The sequence below is a fragment of the Nyctereutes procyonoides genome, unplaced genomic scaffold, assembly GCF_905146905.1.
Source record: "Nyctereutes procyonoides isolate TBG_1078 unplaced genomic scaffold, NYPRO_anot_genome, whole genome shotgun sequence".
NCBI classification, from domain to species: domain Eukaryota; kingdom Metazoa; phylum Chordata; class Mammalia; order Carnivora; family Canidae; genus Nyctereutes; species Nyctereutes procyonoides.
Window position 1 is genome coordinate 23,417,615 of NW_026575132.1, and position 19,841 is coordinate 23,437,455.

The window sequence follows — 19,841 nt, forward strand, 5'->3', positions numbered from 1 at the left end:
TGATAGGCACATCATTGTTGCTTAACAAATAACTACAGAATTTAATTATTTTTTAAAAGATTGTATTTATCTTTTTGAGAGAAAGTGAGAGAGAGCACACACGAGCAGGGGGTAAGGAAGAGGGAGAAGCAGACCTCCCCCTGAGCAAGGAGCCTGACTCAGGGCCTCATACCAGGACCCTGGGATCATGACCTGTGCCGAAGGCAGATGCTTAACCGCCTAAGCCACCCAAGTACCCCTGAATTTAATTATTTTTAATTAAATAGTAGAAAGAGCACTGGAGGGGCACACAGGAGGCTCAGTCATTTAAGCATCCAACTCTTGATTTCAGCTCAGGTCAGGATCTCAGGGTCCTGAGATCAAGCCCCACATGGGACTCTGCTCTTAGCAGGGAGTCTGCTTAAGATTTTCTCTCTCCCTCGCCCTCTGCACCTTTCCCCATTTGCACACTCATGCTCTCTCTCTTTCAAATAAATTAATAAATCTTAAAAAAAAAAAAAAAGTACTGGAGCCAGGAGCTAGGAGCCCAGAATTTAAACTCCATCTCTACAAATCAACACACTAACCTGACCTTTCTGAATCTGCCTCCTCATCCATAAGGGGAGTAAGAGATGGTAATCTCTATTCCATAGTTTTGTCCTCAAAGACTCTATTACATTCCTGGAGCGTAACAGCTAAAGTTCTGTCTTCACTCTTAATTATTTGCTCGGCGTCTGGAGAGTTTATAGAGCAACAACAGGCATAAAACAGATATCGCTGCTACCACTCCTAGTTCTGCTTCATGCCAGACATCACCAAGGGAGGGAAAGGACCTCTTGTGCCTGTTTGAAGCAGAAATGCAGGGAGAACGAACTAGAAATTTGATCAAGAAATTAGCATTATCCAGGAGCAAGAAAGCAAGAGCTACAAACCGAGCTATGCCAAGAAGCTAGAGCAGTTTGCCCAGTATGGCGAAGACCTACTAGGATCAGTAGCATGACCTGTGGCCTGTAATGCCACTAGATTTCACCTCTAGGCTGTAAGCTCCATGACAGCTGAGGCCTTGTCTGTTTTGTTTGGCTGTATTATCTACAGCGAGCCCAGTGTGTGTGCATAACAGTGGCACAGAAATATCATGTAACCTTTTTGGATCTTGATTCCCTTGATCCCCAAAATGCAGGTACATCCTTTCTCCCAAAATACTTTTCTATAAGCAACAAATCCTGTTAACATTTTCTATCATGAGAGTAGGTAGTGATCATGCTGATGGCAACCAAGGGATGATAATTTAACAGGGGGAAAAAAAAAAGGCAAACTTAATACCATGGTTGTATCTTTCTAATATCTACAGATGGGAGCAAGCACCAAAAGGTGGGAGAGCTGGAGAAGATTAAGGTCTGGAAATACTGTAGAGCCAGCATATATTGACCACATTTTTTTGGGGGGTGCTCTGGACAGTTAGAGAGCTGAGATGTAAGTATGCTTGGGCCTTGAATGACACACTATTTACCAACTGTAATGAAATGTGGACCTCCACATGTTTGCAGTTTGGTGGCTTCTACACCCCCTTTGCCAACCTGCTGTACTCCCCAGCAACATGAGGTGATGGTTACTACGGTGGCCACCCACAATGGGGGTGGGTGGACTGTGTCCCCTTCCTCAAGTGCGATAAGTGAGGCAGCTTCCTGGTGGAAGCCAGGCTGGACTAGGCCAAGGCTGCCACAGATGAAGCCCCAAGCTGAGCAAGACTCACAGCTTCCACAGTTGACACTCTAGGGAAGCAGCCAACTTGATTCACCAGAGGACACAAAGAAAGGAGGATGAGTGAATGCTTGTGTCTTGAAGCACACTGGGCTTCTCCATTCCTCCTGGGAATGCAAACACTATTTCCTCCCTCCAAGTTTTTTGGAAAAGCTCCTACTTCTGCCTGGAGTGCTCTCTCACTGTCTTACCTTGGCCAACCTCAGCGCATACACCTCCTCTTTCGAGAAGGCCTCCCTGATCGTCAAGCCTGTACACCACTGCACTTGGCACAACAAGCCTTATTGTCCTGCGTTGTTATCACCCCACCTGCAGTTACTGGGCTGCTAAGCTCCTGGAGGACAGGAGCCAGGTTCCAGTTCACTGGCATATCTAGAATCCTCAGCACATTTCTAGTAATAAAGCAGCTCCTCAATAAATATTTGCTGAATGAATGAACTAGAAACTTCACTCTTCTGTTGCAGGAGGAAGATGAAACAAGTTGATATCACAGTTTCAATAAAATCCACTCACCAACTTCTGCAAGGTGTCTGTGATCTGTGAAGCTAGAACTTCATTCCCTTAGCCTTTTTATAGTCACAGAGCCTAGTGTTAAACAACAATCCTTCAACATAAAAGAAATTTGGGCAATGTTCAAACACACTGCAAGGTGGACACGTTTTGCAAAGATTCTCAATAATAAAAGTTGAAATAGAAATTATAGGGCTATCCCCAAATACACTAGGAAATGAAATTAACTGTGAGCTGACCATATTCCTGCCCATTCTCCCTCCATTCTCCAAATGTTCTGGTAAATTAAGACTTTACTACAAGATAAGAATGTGTTAGGAAGTGAATGAATGAGCATTTTCATGGCTGAAAAGGTGGGGGGGGGGAGGATGAATGACTTCCTCCTGGAAGATATTTACTGGTATTTCCCATTCTGAAAATAGGAGACTCCAGTTTCAAGATGTCCTACCTTGAGCACAACACCTCACCTCTCTGGATCCTGGTTTCTCACTTCTAAAAATTAGGAAAATAATGTCTACTCTTCCCTCCTTACTGCAGGAATATAAGCTAGTGCTTCTGCATGAATTGGAGGGTAAGGAAGTTCCTGAACCCCAAGGATACTTCCAGACTCTCCTGAAGCTTCCAGATAAAAAAAACTCAGCTCAATTAACCATGTGAGTTTCTGTGGCATTCCTATTCCCAGGCAGGTGGTTCGCAAGCACAGCCAGACCACGAGGCTCTTATTACAGAAAGGCCAATAGAGCCAGGCCCAGAGAAGCCAGCATTGAGAGTCCTTTCTAGAGAGGAGTAAACCACCCCTCCCCTCTCTGCACCCTGCCCACACATTAATCCAGCCAGCTCTCTGAGGAAAGCTATGCTGGGTCTTAAAACATAGCAGGGAATTTGAAAAGCAGTGAGAGGGAGAGAGGATTAGGCCATGTGGAAAGGAATATGTTTCTAATGAGGAGAATGAGGTAGACCTTGTACTGCTAGACTTTGGCATACACTTCCCCTGGGAGCATTCCTCCTTCTCATCCCTATTTGTCCACTCAAAGATCAGCTCTTCTTGCAATCCTTGTCCCATTTTCTCAGGCATCACTGGTCACCCCTCTTGTGTGGTCCTTCAGCACCATGGATGCAACCCCAGTTCAAGGAACTCATCATGTTGCCTGTGGTTGCTTCTCACACTAGACTCTGAGGGCTCCATCTTGCCTCTGTGTTTCCAGAGTCTGGCACCCAACTGTGCTGAGTCAATGGTCACACTGACCCTTTTGCTGCCATCAGACCAGGTGGACCAGAAAGGAAATGGACGACAAGACATTTTCATCTTTAAGTTATGACCTTTGGGGATGGAAGATCCTTTGAGAGGTCATCAAATGTATTACCCTCCCTGAGCAAGTCTAATGAAGTACCTGGTGAGACATACTCAAGTTCTGTCTGCCTATGACTTGGGTCCCCACCGTTATTGTGCCCAAAGCTGTCTTGTCCACCCTCAGCTAACTCCACCTCCCATTTGTAAAACCTATTCAATAACTGTCTTTTTAGACTCCTAACTCTGGGAAATGAACTAGGGGTGATGGAAGGGGAGGAGGGTGGGGGGTGGGGGTGAATGGGTGACAGGTACTGAGGGGGGGCACTTGACGGGATGAGCACTGGGTGTTATTCTGTATGTTGGTAAATTAGTGCTCACTTCGGCAGCACATATTCTGTATGTTGGTAAATTGAACACCAATAAAAAAATAAATTTATTATTAAAAAATAAATGAATAAAAAGCACCAATTATTTTACCAGCAAAAAAAAAACTGTCTTTTTATAGCAAATAGTATATCGTACCTTTTTATTAGGGGAACTCTCAACCCCATACAAAGAAGAGGAAAATATATGAAATATGTAGTCATAAAATATAGAAGTATAGACAAAATGTAATAAAAATTTTAAGTAGAGAAAATAGTACAATAAACTGATTACCCAACTTCAGCACTTTTAAACACATCATCCAGCTTGTATCCTCTGTAGTCACTGGATTGTTTGGAAGCAAATTCCAGCTATCATGCCAGATAAACACTTTTTTACTTTTTTACTTTCTTTACATTCATAGGAAAGATGGAAATTAATTTAAATCATGAAAAACCTCTCTCTATGTCTTTTTTTCAGGAAAGGAAGCACCTTTGAAATCCTATCATATACTCCTCCATAGCCCCAAACTGATTTTTTTTTATAGCAAACACTTAATGAGTGCCCAAAGCAAGAAACAAGGCAGCAAGTATTACGTAAAACATCAGCACTGACTTTGCGAAGACTAGACCCCTGGGCTCTCGCTGGAACAAAGGTGTGAAAAGGCTGGAGCTGCAAAAGGATCAACACCTTCAAATGCCTTTTTCTTCTGAATTAAATAGTCATATTTCACGTGCACACACCCCCCACTCCCCTTACCTCCTCAGTGTTCTCACTCCCTTCCACACACATGCACCCAACAGGAGTAGACACCTTTGCATCCAACGCATACCTGCTCTCATTCACCTGCAGCTGCCTGGTTTGGGCAGCTGTTTTCTAAACACATTGGAGAACTCAGAGCCCCAGTACTAGAAAGCTTTACTTCCTCAAGAAACACATTGCCCTATGGAGACTTAATTCTGTGGCTCCTGGAGGGATCGCCACAGGATGTATCAAAATATATGGCCCACACTCACTCAATGTGTCAAATCACTCCTTTTGGGGTGTTAGGTTAAAAACTGTTGAAGAACACTGCATAATGACCAATGCTGTTTTTGCTTATGATTGTTTTGCTCTGTTTATATGCTTAAGATCCCATATTGGGGAAACTTTATTGCCCACTCAACACTTTCATGGCTCAGGTGTCACCCTGTCAATCTTAAAGCACTTAGCACACAGTACTTACAGCCAGGGAAATATGTGAGGTGTGTTTAACACCCTCCTGGGATACAGGTGAAGGAGAGCCCAGACACAGAGCTCACGTTTATGGGGCGCCCCTTCATGCACTGCAGTAAGCGTTGTCTACCCAAATTCTTGCAACCATGCTATGAAGTACTTTTTTATTGCTCCATGGTGCAGACAGAAGACGCTTAACTTCAAAGGTTTTAAGTAATTTGCCCGAAGCCCATAGCTAGGAAGTTCTAGAACCCAAACTGTAAATGAGGTTTTTATAACCACCAAACCTATGGTCTTGTTTGTTCACCAATTTTCTTGTTTGTTCCCAATTTTTCCAAGTATAAGTAAACACCCCACTGAAATTATTTTTATTTTTTAACTTTTTATTTTGCAGTAATCAGATTTATTTAAAAACTTGCAAAAATAGGGCAGCCTGGGTGGCTCAGCAGTTTAGCACCTGCCTTTGGCCCAGGGCGTGATCCTGGAGACCCAGGATCGAGTCCCCCTTGGGCTCCCTGCATGGAGCCTGCTTCTCCCTCTGCCTGTATCTCTGCCTCTCTCTGTCTCTCATGAATAAATAAATAATGAAATAAAATAAAATAAAATAAAAACGAGAAACTTTAAAAAAAACTCGCAAAATATAGCACAAAGAGTTCCCATTGACCCTGGGACAATTGTGACCAATTTTGGTTGACCAAATTTCCCAAAGGTTAATGTCTTATAGACCAATGACCAAAACCAGGAACTTAACATTGATACGATATTGCTAACTAGTTTATACACCTTATTCAAGTGTCACCAACTGTTCCACTAATGTCCTTTACCTGGTGCAGAATCCAATTCAGATCACACACTGTACTTATTGTCGTATCTTGTTAGACTCCTCTAGTCTGGGACATTTCCTTCATTGTTCTTCATTCTTCATGACCCTGACACTTTGGGAAAGTACTGGCTAGTTGTTTTATAGAATGTCCCTTAACTCCCTTTTAATGTGTCACTTTCATAAACCCTCAAGTGAGTTGAATAGTGCTTTGCGTATCTGTTGATTGAGAATATACTTATTGACAAGATGCTACGCTAAAGTGAAGGATGCTTTTGATTTTGTTCATCACAATGGCTTCCATACTCATTTTTTTAAAAAGCATGTATATCTGTGAGATGATTTTCCCTTAGTCTACCAGCAGAGCTTGGGTATATTTAGTTTCATCTACCCTGATGATGTCTTGGCAGTGCCTCCAGAGATCAGCAGCCACATTCACACTCACACCAAGGCAGAAATTTTCAAAGAAAGTTTGAAGAAGACAACAGAAAGTGGGCAAAGGCAGATAACAACATCAAGAGCTAATGTTTATTGGACACTTGCAAACATTTCATATGTTTGCATTCCCCACTATGAGTTTTCCTTGGGCTATATCCCTTGAACCTCACAGCAACCTCTGAGACAGAGAGTATTATTATCATTTCCATTCTATAGTGGAGAAAATGAAGATTCTGGGTCTGCAAGTGATATGCCCAATGTCATACCACTACTACACAGCAACACTGGGATTTGAGAGCAGTTCTCCTTGGCTATGTAGGCCCCGTGTTCTTAGCCATCATGCTAATTTTCTGCAAAAACACCTCTGATCCTTACTTCCATTGTTCCTACACCTGGAACAGTCTTCATTGTCTTATTTTCCAAATTCTTTCCCTGATTGGGTTTTTAAGGCCCAGTTCTAAGTTCATTCTTCTAGGGAGATTGCTGTTGGCAGACGGGGAAGTTGGAATGCCAGCCCCCGGTACTGCTCCTCCACCTGACATGGCATGAAGAGGACTGCGGAACTAGAAGAGGCTTGGATATCTCTGAGTACAACCTCTTCCTTTAATAACTCAGGAGATAGTAACAAAACTACTAGTATTTCCGGAGTTCTCAGTGAGGGTCAAGCAGTGTTCTCCATGTTCAACATATGTTCTCTCATTTACCTTTCTCACAACCCTACGAGAGAGGTACTAATACTGTTGAGGGAGAGATGTCTAGAGCTCACCATTCCTGAGGTTTCTCTCTTTCCAGGTGCCCAGGAGGATGATACTCCCCATCCCTACTGCTATTAGGTAGAGCCATGTTTCTAGATCCAGTCAATGAGCTGTAGGTAAAAGCGATGTGTCGTTTGTGAGCTGATGTGTGTCATTGAGGGTACTCAATGAGCTATGGGGCGGCAAGCTGGGTATTTTCTACTTCTTTGCCTTGGGACTCTGGGGCTTCCCCAGTGAGGCCCCTGATTTGATTCTGCTCAAGAATACTCTCGGAACATAAATCAGGAGTGTGAATTAATGGTTGTATTAGCCAGGGAAATTAACATTAGCTGGGCAACAGACAAACCTCCAAGTCTCAGTGTCTTAATGTAATCAAAGTTGTCATCTCCCTCGTGTTACAGTCCTGTGTTAGCTTTTTCCATCTTGCGGCTGTCCCATTTGAGACTTGTAGCTCTCAGATCTCTGAGGCAGGGAAAGAGAGAGATGCAACAGGTATCCCTTCCTGCCTCTGCCCTGAGGGACACATGTCACTTCCTTCCTAGTCGCATGGTCCTGTGCCCTCTCTCCACCTCCAGTGCCCACCGTCCTGTTTGTTGTATGTCTGGGAACCTTGGGTCTGCGGGTAGGCCTCTCTTCCCCATCCCCTTTAGGTTGCCTCTCCAAACCGCTGCTTAATACGGTATTCTTGAATCATCTGCATTAGAATTGTCAAAGCCAGGGGTTGAAAATGCAGGTTCCAGGACACTACCCTGGGACCATGGCCTGGGAATGAGCATTTACCTCCTCAAGGCACTTCTTGGTACCCACAAATGTTTCAGAACTACTATAAAGCATGCAGCCCTGGTCAGTGCCACCCAAACTTCAGTCATGTATACTTTTTAATGTATGCATGTACCATCTATATTTACTTCATACTTAACATTTTTCTCAAAATGTTAACGTTTTTACTTCAATAAATTCTAAAGGAGACTTTTGTCACTACCACACATAAAAAACTCATGTCTTTTACCAAAGTAGGAATAGACTATGTCTATATGATAGAATATTATTCAGTGCTAAACAGAAATGTGCTATCGAGGTACAAAAAGACACGGAGGAACTGTAAGTGCATATTACCGAGTGAAAGAAGCCCGTCTGAAAAGGCTACACACTGTATGATTCCAACTATACAACATTCTGGAAGAGGCCAGGCTATAGAACCAGGAGTTTGGGGGTGGGAGCAGAAGGATAAATGGGTGGAGCCCAGGGGATTTTTAAGCCGTGAAACTCTAAGGATACCATATATGGTAGATACATGCCATTATCCACTTGTCAGAACGCTTCAAACATAAAACACCAAGAGTGAACCCCAGTGTAAACTATGGACTTTGGGTGATAATGACATGTCAGTGTTGGTTCATCCATTATAACAAATCCATCCGCTCTGATGCAGGATGAGGTTGGGGTGGAAGGTTGGTGACTATATGAGCACTCTGTACTTTCACCTAGTTTTGCTTCAAACCTAAACCTGCTTTAAAAAATAATCTATTGGGAGGCCTGGGTGGCTCAGTGGTTGAACGTCTGCCATCAGCTCAGAGCATGATCCCGGGGTCCTGGGATTGAGTCCCGCATCCGACTCCTTGCGGGAAGCCTGCTTCTCCCTCTGCCCCTCTCTCTGCCTCTCTCTCTGTGTCTCTCATGAATAAATAAATAAAATATTTTTAAAATCTATTAATAAAAGAATAGATACACACAACTGCAAACAGAACAAGATTAACAAATTCTAGCTAGATATCATTGTATGTCCAAAGACTCAGAGCCTGACGCCTTCTCTTTGTTTACAAAGGAGATTGACAAGTGTTAGAAAGGTGTTAAAGACATATTATCACTCCAATGAGTTTTTCTCCTAGACATACTCATAAGGCATGAGGACAAACTGAAAAGGGAACAACGTTCTCACTTGATAATCAACATTATTTAACATCCTGTCTGTCTGGGGTATCCCTCTCATCCCAGGCTTTCAGAAATGCTAGTCTAGGGATGACCCTGAACACAAACACCTTGCTGTCACATGGTAGGCAAGCATTTCTTCTGCTACTTCCTCTACATGTTCCTCTGTGTGCTCCTGGCCTCTAGGGACTCCGAGTCCAGGAAAGTGTCTTTCTTTACAGTTTCTGTCAAGAAGAGAGTGCAGCTTAATAAAGGTCTGTCGGGAACATAGCGGTGATGGAGATAGATAAAGACAACTATGTTGGAGGTGAGAGACCTGGACAGGAGAGTAGGGAGGTTGAACTGAATCAGACAATACAGAGGCAGGAAGTCAGCTAAACAGACACACTGGATCTGCACACGTGTCCCTGATGTCAGGCATGAAAACAGCAGGGGGTTTACTGTGCTCAAAGCACAGCCTAACTCAGAGCATCTGATTTTTTAAGGCTGTAGTGAGAGGTAGCAGCATGATCCAGGGACCCCACTCTAGGTCTCTGAGCCACAGCGACAGAATGGGGGTAAATATCACTCCCATCTAATGAACAGCTACTGTGTGCCTAGAACTTTAATACAGCGTGTCCACCACTTAGGGTAAGCGTTCAAACTGAGTATTTTATCCCTGCTTTATAAACAATGAAATCAAGGCCCAGGGAGATGAAGTAACTTGCCCAAGATCACCCAGCTGGGAAGGGCCCAAATTGGGATTTAAATTCATGTCTTTCATGGCTTCAAAGCCTGTGTTCTTCCCATCGTTCAGCAAGAGAACAAGAACGGGTCTGCTACTGGCCAAGTGGACTCAAGCCAGGACACTGATCACTATGATTACTAGGATAAGAATCACACTATTTGTTATTACAGAATCTGAAAAGGAGGTTGGATGGGGTGGAGAGGGTCTCAGGGGGAACATCCATATCCCCCTTGCTTGGCATTTTTAATTTGAATACAGACATACACACATATGTGCACATGTACACACACACACAAATATACCTTCTATCTTGTGTACACCAGGTACCAAAGATAACTCTATTAGTCCGGAATGAACATGTGCCAGCAAGGAGAGTAAAGGATAAATAAATTTTGAGCTCCTACTATATGCAGAGTCATATGCTAGCCACTAGGGTGGCTTCAAGAGGCTTCTTTTGGAGAAATTGACGTTGATTGACTTCAACCGCGACCGAAGTGACCTTTCCATAAAGAAGGAAACGAATTTGATCTACTTCAACATCTCTGAGCGGGACCCCTGAAGAAATGGTCCCGAGGGCGATGAGTTCAAGACTGGGGCCCATGTGTCCCCCTTCCCCTTTGAGGGCTTGAATCGTGGAGTTTGATAGAGCCTATATCTGCAGATCTTTTTTGCTGACAGTTTGCATCTACCTGGAACTCAAATTGTCACTGAGTCAATTTTGCCTATTCTGTTATGAGGCAGTCAGTCCCACGTGCACCCCCTTTTTTACTTTTAACATACGCAGAGGGAGGTATCAAATGTGTACTCTATGTAATACGCACACATGGACTCTATCTTACATATGATACATCTCAGAAGGGGGATGGTGTGCAGCTCAGGCCACACAGTATTCACTTGCCAGCTCCTTTACATCCGGGCTCACTTCCAACTTGGCTTACTTCCCAGCAAACAAGAAGCAGCTCCCTCATTCCCACACTCCTTCGAGTAGCCCCTCCCCCCCTCCCCTCCCCCTCCCCCAACTCACAGGCCACAGCTGGGCTTCTCCAACACACCAGCTGGAAAAGAAGAGGGCGGTGGTTGAGAGGAAAGAGAGAGAGAGAGAGAGAGAATCCCAGTATCTGGCCTTTCTCCTCCCAGGCTCTTTAGAAATCCCTATTTTACTCCTGCCCTACCAGCCTTATTAAGTACTTTTCTATATAAGGGGCTCAGCTAAGCTAGAAGCCACACCCAATAAGTTACCAACACCTCGCAAGCAGATGCAGGCTGGCAAGTGAGGAAGGACGACTGCAAAATGAATACTGTGTAGAAGATCCACAGACAATTGAGGTGAGAATCGCTCCATAATTGTCAAGACACCAGGTGCCTCTCTTCCTCCAGTGCTTAATTCTGTCTGTGAAACTGAGACAGGTGCACTCGATGCTTTTATTCCTGTGCATGGATGTGCATGTGAAAGATGGATAGTTAAATCTGGAAAGCAGCCAGGGGCCTGATGGTGGAGGTTGAGCATCCTTACATCAACCTCCCAACAAAGAACGAGAGCACTGGTGAGAACTCGGTGGGGAAAGGGTCCTTGGAGCTTTCAGTTTAAACAAGACTAGGACTGACAAAGTAGAAATGGGAAACGCCAGTTGGGAAAATGACAATATCCGCTCATGACTCTGGGTGGGGGGGGCGGGGATGGGTAACTGGGTTTCCCCTTTTCTGGGATGGTTCTGCATCCTTAGTCCACGATGGCATCTGTTGCCTCCGGTTCATGGCATGCTGCTTTCCTACTGCGGTTGTGCCTGCTGTAAACGCGCGATTGCCAACAACTTAGGAATTCTGTGAACGCAGGACAGATTATTCTTTGTGATTTCTGCTGAAGACACACTTGTACAGGCCATGGATTGCATACACTGGGATTAGATACTGGGATGAGATGGCCCCTCGAATTGAAAAGGGATGCAAGTTCATCTCTTTTCGCTTGGATTAAAAAATGTCTCTGGGCCTTCAAGCATCCTCATTGTAATGAACCGCAACTTTCAAGCTCAGAAAGGATCTTGAGGATCACTAGTTCCAATCACCCATTTGAGCCCCCTTTCTAAGGCAGCCTATACTCTCTTGGGACAGCTTTGATAGAAAGTTCTTTCTAATATCAAAACCAAAAGGGACTTCCCTAAAGATTTCATTATTGGCCAAGGCACTGCCCTTTGTGATTCCACAGAACAGGTGTGCCCCTTCTGCACAGCTCACTTTCAGCAGTTGATGCCAGCAAGTACTTTTTAATAGAGATTTTATTTATTTATTCACGAGAGACACAGAGAGAGGCAGAGACATAGGTAGAGGGAGATCAAGCCCCCCTGTGGGGATCCCAATGTGGGATTCAATCCCAAAACCTTGGGATCACACCCTGAGCCAAAGGCAGACGCTCAACCACTGAGCCACCCAGGCCTCCCTAGCAAATATTTTTCTTCTTTATAGTCTCCCCTCCCCAATCCCCCTACCTGTGGAGCTGCCCACTGGATGAGCTCTAAAGGATCATTCATTTAACAAAAAATTAAGAATATGAAACACATGCCAGGCAACAGATTGAGAACTGATGACCCAATGTTGAACAAACACTCAAGTTGGGGAGCTTATAGTCCCTTTGCAGTGCCTCCCTCAGACCCAGGCAAGAAGATCCCTCACCATAGAAGGCCCCACTCTGGCCCTTCTTCAGCTACATCCTTCCCATAGGAAATCTATGAGGTCAAGGAGCTATGTCCCTTTTCTAGAACATGCCCCGATTCCCTGGGACCCCAGAATTCTTTTGTATTCAGACATGAGCCTGCTCTCAGAACATTCAAGATTTCTCTTCCTCAAGTTCAAAGGAAGAAGGGCAAAGGCACAGCTGTTTAGGGGTGGTATGGACAGAACCTGAGAAAGCCAGCTAGAGTGTCAATGCACGAAGTCTCAACCTGGTGCCAGATGTAGCCAGAATGGAAAGAGAATCAAAGTGGTCCCTGTAGATCAAGGGCCGGATACCCCCATTTGGCTAGCGTAGAATTCTAAGGAATCCAATAATTCCAAATTCAAACCTGTCTCCCAGGTTGTTTTGACATTTTGTTTGCCAGGGTAGGAAGATAAAATTTATTTTACTTAACAGTTCATTGGCTGGACTTATTACTTTTAAATATTTTGGCTTATGGCATGTGTGCCTCTATCTATACTCTTGCTCTAGAGTCCATAAGTTAGGGATGGGTCCATTCTTCATGGAGACTGATATTAACTAAATGATCATACACACATACACAAATGTAAAATTGGACCATAGTACTAAGAAAATGAATACACAGTGTGAGTCTCTCCTAAAATGCTCTACTTGATCATTCCCAGGACTCTCGTTGCATGTTGGGATCTCCAGGTTTCCCTGAGCGCTACAAAGCTCTTCCCTTGGATCCCTGGGTGGCACAGCGGTTTGGCGCCTGCCTTTGGCCCAGGGCGCGATCCTGGAGACCCGGGATCGAATCCCACATCGGGCTCCCGGTGCATGGAGCCTGCTTCTCCCTCTGCCTGTGTCTCTGCCTCTCTCTCTCTCTCTGTGTGTGACTATCATAAATAAATAAAAATTAAAAAAAAAGAACTTTAAAAAAAAAAAAAAAAAAAAGCTCTTCCCTTACTCTCTCAGGACCCCAAACAATGACTACGCTATTTCACACTACGCTTGCCCCTTCTGAACATGGAGCTCCATGGAAGCGAACCCCAGGAAGAATAAGGGAGGCAGGCCAACCTGTTAATCTCTTCCAGACTCATTTCCTCTTTTCCATTAGGTCCAAAAAAGGTGCCTCTCTGCACCCACCCCACCACCACTGCCACCATGCATCTCATCCTTGTTCCACCTCCATGTGCTCCACTGCTGACCCTGACTAGGAGATGGTTTCACCTCTTTGTCGAGTTATCCATGTGTCTCACAGCTCTTCTGTTTCCAGCTGTCTAAACTCCCAGGCCAACATCTATTGCTTTTCACTTGGTCTTCAGAGCAACAGAGAAACCTTCTCTGACTAATTGGGGGAAAGGTAGCACATTCCCCCTGACTTGTCTCTCTGAAATGGCACCCTACACACTAGCTGCTTTTAAGCACACTTTTTTTTTCTTGTATCCAATATTACTAGAATTCACCTGCAACCCACTGTCTGTGTGTTCTTGATCTCCATCAGCTTCTCTGATGTCTGGGTTAGATTGGGAAACTCCTGGAGGGCAGGGCCACATCAGCCCTGTGTCTCCAGACCCTGCTCGGCAGAGCAGCAGGTATAGGTAGGCACTTACTTAATAAAGACTTTTGATGATGGAAACAGAGGAGCAGCGCTCTGAGCCTAGAGGATTGTGAGTGCACAAGAGGCAATCTGCTACCACCACCAGACCACCGTCACAGCAGTCCTGCCAGGGACTAGACTGGGAGCTGGGGCACACTTTTCCTTTTAAATGAGGCAGGAGGAGCACTGTCTTGCCTCTGAGATAGTAACAGCAAGACACTGTGACAGCATGGCTCTAACCATGTTGGCTGATCTGATGCTCAGAATGACCATCAGTTGGGGCCTATCATTATTATCCCTTCTTGCAAAGGAAGAACGTGAAGCACAGAGAAGCTGTGCCACTTGTCCAGGCCTCGAACTGGGGCCATCTGGCTTCAGAGACCTCAGCTTACCCACCACGGTCCGTCGAAGAGAACCAGTGCATCTTCAGCCAGAGAGAGAGAGAGAGAAGAGCTGCCAGCTGGGCTCTTGTTCTACACTTCCACGGATCCTTGACCCCTGTCCAGCCTGAATGAATGGCTGAGAGGAGGGGAGTGGCTACTCAGTCAGCTTTCCAGCATGGAGCCAAGTTGGCTCTCAAAGCATTTATTCACACACCATCCGTCTGCCTCCTCCTGTCTTCTCTTCTGTTTCTCAAACACACTAAGCTCGTTCACACTTAGGTCTTTGAACCTGCTATTTCCTCCACCTGGAATGCTTCTCCCCCAGGCCTGCATATCAGTGGGTCCTTCTCATCGCAGAGGGGCCAGCTCAGATGGCACATTCTTGGGAAGACTGTCCCTGATCACTCTTTCTAATGTAGCTGCATCTTTCCCAAACCCTCCCTTTCATTCTGGTCTGACTCATTATCCTGTTTGACTTTCATCAGGGTACTCAACACCATCTGAAATCGCTCTATTTGTCTAGTAGTCTACTGGTACGTTTCTGCATCTCTACTAGAATGTCAGCTTCAGGAGAGCAGAGGCCTCACTTGTTCACTCCTGGATATTCAGTGCCTGGAACAGCATCCGACACACTGTAGGTGCCTAATAAACATTTTTTTAAAGTAAATGCATGCATGAATGAATGAGTGTAAAGTCCACCATAGGCACATGCGAAAACTGGAATTAGTTGGACCCTCCCAGCTGCCCCTTATCCTATACAAGCTCTTGTCAGGAAGAGATCAGATCTTCATTTGGGGCAGTCTTTTAGCCCCTGGAGCAGCAGGCAAATGACTAGGGAGCTGTTTGGTTCCTTTGTTTGGGCAAAGAAAAGTCCAAGACATTCAGCTACTGAGATTGCAGACTGCCCTCCCTTCAGAGCCACATGTGCACAATTGCTGGAGCGCTTACTCCCTGAAGAGAAAATAAAATACTGACATCTCAGGTCTTCACTTTCTATTTGTATTTCTGTCTCTCTCTTCTTACTCTAGAGGGTTTTCCCCATCTCCCCTTTGTTGCCCTTCCTCACTGAAATCCTGTGAATAAAATTATGTTAAAAAATGGGAAAATATGTTCACATCTAAAACATGCTACTCTTATTACTACTATAGCACAATCTCATTAAAAATCTCCAAGCTTCTGCACGAATAATGCAACCCCCACAAATATAGTCATCATATGCAGGAAGTGCTCGACCCAGTCCAGTCTTAATGCCAACATGATGCCCCTGTTCCTTCCACATAATACTAGAGCCCATTCCTTTTATTGGTGTTAGCTCTTTTTATTCAGTGCTTTATTTAAGACACACCTTTCATTAAAAGAATGAACAAGAAAGGAAGGCTCCTAACCTCTGCCCAGACCCTGAATCACGTGCAGGTATTTCACAATATTCCTAATGATCCCTTTCTTCTTCTTCTTCTTTTCAACAAAATACTGCTTTTCCATTCCAAAATACCTGCCATTATATTTTAATCCCTTTCAAGATGTTTTCAGGCTCATTATCTTCTGAATTCTCCCAACACACTTACAAGGAAAAAAGGAGGACAGAAAAAGGTGCCTCTAAATCACAGAAGTTGCAAAAGGGGCCCAGAGGCATAAACCGATTTGAAGTTCACACAGTGAAATACCATCCAGAACAGGCTCCAAGTCCTGCTGTTTTCTAGAGACAAGGGTGTTTTTGCCAGAAGCCACAGTCCCAGCAGCCCCTGTGACATGCAGACCTAAGCCAACCCATATGGGAGAAAACAGCTTAAGAAGTTCAGAAGCTAACTAATTCTTTATTTTAGAAAAGATTAGTGTCCTGACCGGGGCAAAATGCTGACCAGGAGCGCCCCAAAGTGAGGCCTCACTCTTGCTCTCAGCCAAGCCACTCCAACTTGTGCCCACCAATGGAAGTGGAGAGAACAGCTGGAAGGACAATGAGCAGGCAGGTGCCCTGGACCTCCTCACCTAACAAGAGTCCTCACCTCTGGGAGGACTTCATTTGAGACTTCAGTAACCTTAGTCACAAGAAGGAGGAACCCAGCCCTTAGTCCCTCAGAATCATCTATTCACACTGAGATCTATGTCACCTCCTCTCATAATGCCCAGGCTGTGACCCGAGTCATCATCTGTCCCTGAAGTACATTGCTCGTTCAGAGCAGAGATAAAATGAATGAAAATGTCAGCTATGCTCGTCTCTTGCAGAGCAAAGCCTCAGCAAGAGCCAGAGCCCCTCGGGATCACCGGCATGGCATCCTACTGCTCTGCCGCTTGTTCAAGAAGCACCCAGAAGTCTTCCCTCCACTTCTGGGAAGTTACTGAAAAAGTGGCTGATGCAACCACAGAACTCTGACCAAGATGCAATCTAGTGTTCTTTCTCCAGCATCACTAACTCAGATTTTCAGGTGAGTCTTTTCTACCTGGGATTCTGTGGGAAGTGTTGCCATAATTCATGACTCTAGGAGAATGTCCACATGCTGTCTCCAGCCTCTAGCAGACACTAGATTGGAAGTGGAGCTGGAAGTGCTGGGGTGAGGCTATCTGCGAAAATCTGAATGAACAGAGAGGGAGGACCTTCAGACTTAGGAAGACTGGTCCATGATTGTACTTGGCATCCCCCATCCTGGATGGGGAGAGTTTCGGGGATATTCTAAGTTGCTTCAGGCCTGAGAAGGGGAGTAGATATGACAAGATTCCCTACTTCCTTCTCCATATCCTTTAAATCCATTCTCAACCTGCTTATGTATTTGTTTTCCTAGGAAAAACCTGAGTCGGTCAAGAAGTGTCTTAGCAAACTGTAGAGTCTTCTTGGACCTAGAATCTCTTCCCATTTCTTCCTCACTGACTAAAACATACTGCTGAGGATGTCAGTGTTAAATGGGAAAAGGGTAGCTCGACGTGAAATAATAGGGTCAGACTTGCTGTGTACGGAAAGAGGAGACGGTCTCTGCACATTTTCCTCTGAAGAGGGAAGGAGTTTGAATCGGGGACTGACAATGGGCAGGGAGAAATGTCAGTGACAACAAATCAGATAAAAAGATATCTTTGGCCACCGAGTTCCTTCATTTTATCACTTTTGACTTCTGAATCTTCTATTCTGAGGATGCTCATGGAATTTCTGGATGGACTTGAAGACGCTAGCATTGGGAAGAAAATGCAAAAGCTGGGGGTACCACTGAGCCACCAAACAGGCTCTACCAGGAACCAGACACCTTTCGGGCAAACTTAACCACCAGAAACATCAAGGAGGAGCCCTTTAAATGTATATTCCTCACACCACACCAGCACAACGGTTCCCCAGGGTAAGCAGGTGAGTAGTAATCTGCCAGACCTGGAGACACCATAAGGCAGCGGGAAAAGGGAAAAAGGGTCTCACCTGTTCCGGCCCCTGGAAGCAGATGCGGCATAGTGGGGTCCTCATGCCACTGTCCAGGCTGCTGCCCAGTGAGTAGCAATCCTCAGCCTTCCCCTTACAGAAGTCATCTGAGGAGGCACTGCTGAGCAGCGAGGTGGGTGGCTCTGTGGCTGGGCCACCCCAGTCATCTTCCACAGAAGAAGGTGGCAAAGGTGGTGCAGGTGGCAGAGGAGTGGTCTCCCTGCCCACCCCTTCTCGAGGGCCCCTCCAGCCTGCCCACCCCCCGGCACCCAGAGCCGGAAGGGTGTTGTTGTTGGCGGCCAAACTGGGGGGCTGGGGGTCGCCGTGCATGGGCAGGGGCGCTGGAGGGGGGCGCCGCAGTAGGAAAACCTTCAGGTCATTGAAGAGCATGCGGCAGCGGCACTTGAGGAGACCCTGGTGGCGCAACATCTGGGGAGCCGGGGCACACAATCCACAGCGGTACCAGGCACAGCAGCAACAGCAGCAGCACCACCACCACCAGAGCAGCCCACTCAGGGGCATCAGCATGTGCCCAGTGGAAGCAGAGAGCCCAGGAGGGGCAGCTGGAGTCTTTTCAGAGGAAGATAGTAGAATGGTTTTGAGAGGGGTCCACAGCAAAGCTGTGTTGTGGGGGGGGATCTGGTTTCTCACTGGCTCCCCTTACACCCCCTCAGAGTAGCAAATCAGTTGCCCCCAAGACTGAGAACTGTGAGTCACTGGCTCTGAACTCTCCCTGGAAAGCCCAAGGACAACAACAAAAACAACAACAAAGGTTTTCTTGCCTCCCCCCTACCCCCCACCAACCTTAGCTTTGCTCAGGGTGTCTCCTTGTTGCCTTTGACTTGGGGACACTGGTCGGAGAAGGGAATAAAAAAAAAATGTTGAGGGAGGTGCTGTTGGGGCCTTGAGATCAAGATCGAGTTGTCAGAAAGTTTCCCAGGAGAAGATTTTTGGGTTCTTCTCAAATTCCTAGGCAGTGGAAAATCTCTTGTGTTTTGTATAAAAGGGTGGGGAAGATTGTAAGTCGAATTTGGAGTGGACTGAGCTTGGCTTAGGGCAAAACAGCTCCGTAAAAAATTGGGTACTGCATGTGCAGAGAGAAAAGAGAGTTTTCCTCAGGTAGCAGGAGATGGGTTGTGGTGGTGGTGGTGGGGGTGGGGTGGGGGTTGCAGTGGGGAGGAGAGGAGGTTGGGAGAAGTTTTAATTCTCCTGGGCAGAAAACTGGGGCAATTAATCCCCAGAAGCACCAGAGTTGCTTTTAAGAGAGCAGTTGGATGGGGGAGGGAGGATTGCAGGTGAAATTGGGCGAGGGGCTTGTGCTTTGCCTCTGCAGCCAAAAGGCTGCACAGAAGAGGAAAAAGCCAATTAGGGGAATAGAAGTAGGAAAATAATGGGCTGGGAGGGGGATAGAAAGGGAGGGGAAAAGGAAAAGATCCTTTAACCCTTGAAGAGCCGCTTCCTTCCTGAGCATTAAGATCCTGGCGAGAGGAAGGGTGTGTGTGTGCAGGGGCCGGGAGGCAGAGGGGGTAGAGAGAAGGGGCGTGTGGGGAGAGGCGGGAGGAGGGAGTCGTTACATGGTCTCAGCCCCCGGCCCACCCCTGCGGCAGTCGGCAGATCCGCGGCCCCTTGGCCTGGGCTCCATCAAAGGTCCCTCGGGGCGAGGGGCAAAGGCCGGGGGAAGGGCAGATGCGGGCGGGCGAGCGGCCTCGCCTTCTCCTCCGCTCCTGGGCCGTGGTCGCCCTCCTCCTGCTGCTCCGAGTCCGCCCGCGGCCGCCGATGCTGCTGTGGCGGCGGCAGCGGCTGCTGCTCGGCGTCCCGGTGTCCCCGGGGCGGGGGCTGCTCCGGCTCGTCCTCTGGCTGCTGCTCGCCGTCCGGCGCGGCCGCGACTCCCGGCTTCATGATCCTCCTCCTCCTCCTCCTCCTTCCCTGGGGGCAGGCTCTGAGCCCCCGCGCCCGGGCCGCGCTGCCATGCAACCAGAGGCGAGGCAGGCGTAGGGTGGGGGCG

General features: G+C 46.4%; 1 protein-coding gene across 1 annotated transcript in view; it reads right to left on the reverse strand.

Annotated features, from left to right (window-relative positions):
* Nucleotides 1–19,136, reverse strand: part of MARCHF4 (membrane associated ring-CH-type finger 4) — a 110,319-nt gene extending 91,183 nt beyond the window's left edge. The window contains exon 1 of the mRNA XM_055345496.1: nucleotides 17,837–19,136. Within this exon, the coding sequence (XP_055201471.1) occupies nucleotides 17,837–18,364 (528 nt within the window). The 5' untranslated portion in view covers nucleotides 18,365–19,136. The remainder of the gene's footprint in view (nucleotides 1–17,836) is intronic.
* Between the last annotated feature and the right edge of the window lie 705 nt (nucleotides 19,137–19,841).